Raw genomic sequence first — 6,181 nt, 5'->3', positions numbered from 1 at the left:
GACATTGATTACGGCAATTACAATTTGCTATGATCTATGAGATCAAAAGGTAGAAGTTGTTCCAATTGTTTGTGTTAATGGCTTGACTTTGCCTTTTATTTATACAATCTCAAATATGATATGCTTAATGTGGAAGTTGTAATGCTCGTTACTTCCCCGCATGCTGAGGCTCCTCCCAACAAACCTTGTTTGCGCGTTATATCTCTGGTTGATTTCGTGAAGATAACTGCATCCCCAGATTATCAAAGTGGAAAGTATAGTGGGTGCATATGCAGTGAACACCCTTTCTGCATCCTAGCTACATGCCCAGAAGTAGGTTTATCTTCACGTTCTTTTAAGCATGCTTGGGTGTTAGTTCCTCATGGTCAATTAAACAATGGAAAATTTACGTACTAGAACAATTGTTTCTCCTCAGTACTTTTTCAACGATGATGATGTCATAGCTGGGTGACACTACACAAGAAAATTAGAACTTTCAGTTCATTGATGGTCACCTTATTTCTGATGGGTACGCCAAGGTATAAATCTTTCAAACATCTACTTTTTGTTCGAATTGAGCTTCTCATTTAGTCTCCATATTTCTTCAAGAAGATGGTGGTAAAATTGTTAAATATTTGAAACATCTAGTTTTTTTTTTGTTAAAATTGAGCTTCTTTATTTAGTCTATCTATATTTCTTGAAGAAGATAGCGGGGAAATTGTTATGCTGGTTAATGTGGTGATTTTTTATGAGAGTGTTTAAACAGCCTTTGTATCGAGATCAGAAGAATTAGGAAAAAAATAGTTATAATAATTAGATAATGTGGTGCCTCGAAAAGAGACTATAAAACAGGCTAATGTTTTTTGAAGAAGATGGTGGAAAAAACTGGTAGACCAATTAAAGTGGAGATTATTTTTAAGCCTGCGACAGAAGATACATGTGAAGACCCAGGCGCTTAGTTATGTGGCTTTGAAGTAATTTTTAATTTCAATTTTCAAGATTTCATCCAAAATTCCTAAATTGCTTAGTTATATGGATCTCATGTGATATATATTGCACTTGTTACAAGAAATGTTGGCAACGATGTGCAATAATGTTTATTTTGTGTAGGGAACTCGGTCATAATCAGAATTGGTTGTCACATGTAGCAAAGAAGGAACTTTTATTTTTTGACTTCCCATGAAAGGGTAAGGAAAACTTCAAACCTTTTATACAATGGAGAAGGAAAACTTCACGGTTACAACGAATTAGAACTACAATTTATAGAAGCATTTATACAAGCTGCAAGTTGTCCAATAATAACCAATCAAATTTTATGCTAACCGACCAACATCGAATTTTGTTCGTCAATATGGTTACTTGTTCAATCTCCGACAGTTCTTCCTAATCTCCCCATCTCTTCCGGTCAGCGGGCCAATGTTCCCCATTTTGATCATGGAGGTTGCAAAGTTACTGAAAAAGTCACTCTGGCTCCCGGAGAACCTGCGAATAATCGGTGCGGTGGTCGTCGCAGCGACGGGGTCGGACAACATTACCTGGTCGGACGGGAGCTCGACGCGCCCCTGCAGGAGGTTGCCATAGTATTTGTTATCGAACACGTCGGGGGTGACCCCGTCGAGGTTCACCAGCGCCCCCACAGCCTGCCCGTTCGTGCAGTTCCGCATCGTGAACTGGCATTGCGCCCGCCCGAAGGTGTGCGCTCCCTGGAGGGCGACGAGGTCGGTGTCATCGAGGCCCAGGTTCTTGAACTTCTCCTGGAGCGTCTCCAAGGGGTCGAAGGGGCTCGGGAGGTTTTTGGCGCTCTCGATGTTTGTCGTGGTGCCGTCGCGGCGGCCGAGCGGCACGCTCCAGTACGGCCCTCCGGCCAGCTCGACGGAGATCTCAGCGGCGAGGGTGAGGATGTCGGCGCAAGACACGATGCCGGGGCAAGCGTTCTCCAGGGTGCGCTTGATGTCGTCGACCACGTCAAACCCGCGCGCTGACCGGTCGTTGGCGGGGACTTTCTTCTCCGTCATGATACCCGCCTGGAGGTCCTCGTCGAGCAAGAGGGAACCGTCACAGCCCTAAACAAATGAACGACGCCGATGCATGAGAAGATAGACTTTATTAATTACCCTACCATTCGATCGACGCAAATGGTTTGTTTAGATATGCACCATGCAAGTACTTACGTTGACGAAGCAGTCGTGAAAGTGGAGGCGGATGAGGCTGGCCGGGATGCGCGTGTCGGCGACCCGGGCGTCCTGGATGACGCGCCGGACAATGTCCCGTGTGCTAGGGCATGAGTTGTCGTAGAACGACGAGCTCAACCCACCTTGGGCGTGAGCGCCGTGGCTGAGAAGTAGGACCAGGGCTGCCGCGAGCAAGAGGCCGCAGTTTGCAGCTGACGGCAAGCTAGAAGAAGCGGCCATGAGCGCTGCCTTGGGAGAAGCTGGTTAAATCGACAAGCTAGCTAGAAGAAGAGATGGAGATGGTGTGAGGAAAACGGGAACTCCATGGAGGCTATTTGTAGTCTTGATCCATTAGCGGAGGCCGGTGTTGACCTTTTAACTACGATTTTGCAGGAGCGCGTTTGACATGTTCCGCTTGCCTATTGTGAACTTGAGTATTGGCCCTGCTGTTAGCCGCCGCAGGCTTTCCTGCACGCGGCTGCCCATTTTATTTTATCCGTATTTTGTATGATTAGCGAGAACAAGTTGGCGGCGACATGCAGAAGAGGTCATCCTGAAGAAATTTTCTCATATACTTATATGGTTATTAGCAAGAACAAGTTGGTTGCTAGTATAGGTAGTACAAGAAAATGTGCTGACATCTATATGGGTGTCGACTGAGAACTAACTTTATTCTCAGATAATATCATCAAATCTTAATTGCAACTCATAACTAGTACGAATCATGATGCAAATCAAACGGTGTATGACTTGACTGAGTACGAAGTTAGTTCTCAGCTAACTAGCAAATCTCTGTATATTAACTTGAGTTCATTGCCAGGAAACAGCTGAGGGGCCGGGTCATGTTGAATTGTTGATCTATCCCTATTTTATGGGATTAGCAAGAAATTAGAGGCGAGATGATGATGTGATAGGGAAGAGGTCACCGATCCTGAAAAAACTGTGTTATCTGTGTTGCGTGTGGCTGCACTGAAAAGCGACGACTGATTAATTAACGTCAGACCGTTACCAGGAAACAGCTACGGCCGAATCCAACCGTGTGATCCTTGTATCTCTGCTATCATCGTTCACGTGCTCACCGTGGACAAAGCCCTACGAGCACGTATGCCTAACGATTTTGACCGAGCTGATCGAAGGTTTTGTTCCTTGTGAGATAGCTAGAACTTCCTTCCGCCAGCTTCAAACTTTTTAGAAACAAGGAATTTTTTCTTCTTTTTTTTGCGAAGGGACAATTTTCTTCTTTTGACAACAGAGAATTCTTTAAATCATCTGTATTGTAATTTTCTTAAACAAGGTAAAAGAATCATTATTCTTATTGCATAAAAATTGTTTAAAGAGGTTTCCAACAAGGTGATCCAGGACATCTGCGTACTTTCACGGCACTACAACACTCAACGCCTTAACACAGGCTAAGGACCACAACCTCGTTCTTAATCTTCGCCGGCCATAACAATCATGGACGCAATAGAGTGGTTTCTAAAAACCATAACATGCATCCCCATATCCCAAATTTCCCAGGAGACAATCATAACTAGGAAAGCTATCGCCATTCTTGATGGACCCTATTTAAGGAAAAGTGTTTTTCGCTCCTGAGCTCCAGTGCTCTCGCCATTTTAAAAAAATATTTATAAGTTATCAAAAAATCTGAAAAATAATTTTGTAGATTGTCAGTGATATATCTTACAATCATGCAAAATCTCAACCAAAATTTATTTTTACTTTGTGCTAGACAAAAATAACAAAATCTGACATGTTTTTGGAGATTTGAAAATGACTACCCAGATCTGCACTTTTGTCATTTTTGTGTAGCTTAAAATATAAAGTATTTAAAATTGATATTTTACTCGTTTGTGGAATATATTATTGGATATATGTAGATTTTTTCAGATTTTTTTGAAACTCAAATTTTTTTTTTTTAATTTATCTGAAAAACGAGATCATTGGTGCCCATGTGCACCAAATCTCTATCCTTTAACGAAGAACTGCATTCATCCACCGATTCTTTACGATGTAAGAAGAGTACCAGTCCTTGGGAGAAACTTGCATAGCCAAAATTCTTGACATCGTCTTCGCTCGAGTCTATTCGTGGTACGAACTCTATTTTAGATAAAACTAGCCGTTGTAAGAAACAAGTATGTGACTAGTCACATGCAGTAAACAAGGAATATTTACATTTAACTTCCGCTGGAAGGGAGAAGGAACACATTACATTTAGAATAAATCAAAAATAACTTATACAAGCATGCACGACCAAAAGAATAATTTATACAAGCATGCACAAAGAGAAAAGGAATACTTTACATTTATCTAAGAAAGAAATATTTACATTTAGCTTATGCGGGAAGGGACACTTTATAGTTAGAATGAATCAAAAGAATAATTTGTACAATTATGCAGGGTGAAATGTAAAACTGAAACAATTAAATTTTATGTCCATTGACAAGCATTGAATCTTGTTCCTTAATAAGGTTTCTTGTTCACCCTGCGGCAGTTCTTCCTAATCTCTCCATCTCTTCCGGTCAGCGGGCTTATGTTTCCCATTTTGATCATGGAGGCTGCAAAGTTTTTGAAGAAGTCCTTCTGGCTGCTAGAGAACCGGCGAACAATCGGCGCGGTGGTCGCTGCCGCTCTAGGGTCAGACATCATAACCTGGTCAGACAGGAGGGGGGCACGCCCCCGCAGGAGGTTGCCGTAGTACTTGTTGTCAAACACGTTGGGAGTGGCAGCATCAAGGTTCACCAGCGTCCCCTCATCTTGCCCGACCGTGCACTCCTGCTGCGTGAATTGACACTGTGTCCGCCCAAAGGTGTGGGCTCCCTGGAGGGCGACGAGGTCAGTGTCGTCGAGACCCATGTTTTTGAATTTCTCTAGAAGGATATCCAGAGGGTCGAACGGGCTCGGGAGATCTTCGGCGCTCTTAATGTTGGTCTTGGTGCCATCACGGCGCCCTAGAGGCACGCTCCAGGACGGCCCTCCAGCTAGTTCGACAGAGATCTCGGCAGCAAGGGTGAGGATGTCGGCACATGAAACAATGCCAGGGCAAGCTTTCTCTAATGCGCGCTTGATGTTGTCGACCACCTTAAACCCGCGCGCTGACTGGTCATTGCCAGGGGCTTTCTTCTCGCTCACTATCCCCAAGTAGACATCGTCATCGAGCAGTAGCGAGCCATCACAACCCTGGACAAATTTAAAAAAAAATAGACCGATGAGGCAGTGTACCATGAGGTACTATCGATCAACAACACGATAAATTATGCAGTTTTTGTGAACTCACATTGACGAAGCAGTCGTGGAAGTGTAAACGGATGAGGCTGGCCGGGATGCGTGCGTCAGTGACCCGGGCGTCTTGGATGACTCGCTTGACAATGTCCCGTGTATCGGGGCATGAGTTGTCGTAGAAAGACGAGCTCAACCCGGCACGGGAACCACCATAAGCGTGAGCGCCATGGCTCAGCACTAGAGTCAGTGCTGCTATGAGCAAGAGGCTGCAGCGAGCAGCTGACGACAAGGTAGACGAAACGGCCATGTGCAGTATTACAAGTTCACAAAGAGAAATGTCAGCCGACACCAGCAAGCAAGCTAGCTGCAAGATAGAAGGAAAGAAATGTATCGCAGAGAGATGGGTATGAGATGTGAGGAAAACGGGGATGCTATGGAGGCCCTATTTGTAGTCTTGATCCAGGCCGGTGTGTTCACCTTTTTGCTAGGACTAGGATTTTGCGGAAGCGTGTTTTGACATGTTCCACATTCACGTGCCCGCCGTTGTCAACTGTTGAGTATTGGCGCCGCAGCATTGCTTTCGTGCACGCGGCTCCTCCTGTAATTTTATCCGATCCGTATTTACATATGATCAGCAAAAACAAGTTGACGGCGAGATGCAGAAGAGGTCCTGATGATTTTTCCTTACATAGTAGTACTTATAAAAATTAACGAGAATAAGTCAGTGGCTACTATGCCGTACAAGAAAATATGCCGACGGGAGTTCGTTGTCAGTAAACAGCTGAGGGACTGGATCACTTTATTCTATCCTT

General features: G+C 44.2%; 2 protein-coding genes across 2 annotated transcripts; both read right to left on the bottom strand.

Annotated features, from left to right (window-relative positions):
* Positions 1 to 1,320: 1,320 nt before the first annotated feature.
* LOC124651250 (peroxidase 2-like) lies at positions 1,321 to 2,390 on the bottom strand. Its single transcript, XM_047190365.1, has 2 exons — positions 2,151 to 2,390; positions 1,321 to 2,042 (listed from the first exon to the last, which is right to left on the bottom strand). Exons 1-2 carry the CDS (start codon positions 2,388 to 2,390, stop codon positions 1,335 to 1,337), a joined length of 948 nt encoding a protein of 315 aa, XP_047046321.1. The 3' UTR covers positions 1,321 to 1,334.
* A 2,200-nt stretch (positions 2,391 to 4,590) lies between these two features.
* Positions 4,591 to 5,676, bottom strand: LOC124651142 (peroxidase 2-like). Its single transcript, XM_047190276.1, has 2 exons — positions 5,425 to 5,676; positions 4,591 to 5,327 (listed from the first exon to the last, which is right to left on the bottom strand). Exons 1-2 carry the CDS (start codon positions 5,674 to 5,676, stop codon positions 4,611 to 4,613), a joined length of 969 nt encoding a protein of 322 aa, XP_047046232.1. The 3' UTR covers positions 4,591 to 4,610.
* Between the last annotated feature and the right edge of the window lie 505 nt (positions 5,677 to 6,181).

The sequence above is a fragment of the Lolium rigidum genome, chromosome 5 (assembly GCF_022539505.1).
Source record: "Lolium rigidum isolate FL_2022 chromosome 5, APGP_CSIRO_Lrig_0.1, whole genome shotgun sequence".
Taxonomy (NCBI): domain Eukaryota; kingdom Viridiplantae; phylum Streptophyta; class Magnoliopsida; order Poales; family Poaceae; genus Lolium; species Lolium rigidum.
The sequence above is the reverse complement of the archived record's forward strand: the minus strand, read 5'-3'. Positions and strand labels throughout refer to the sequence as shown.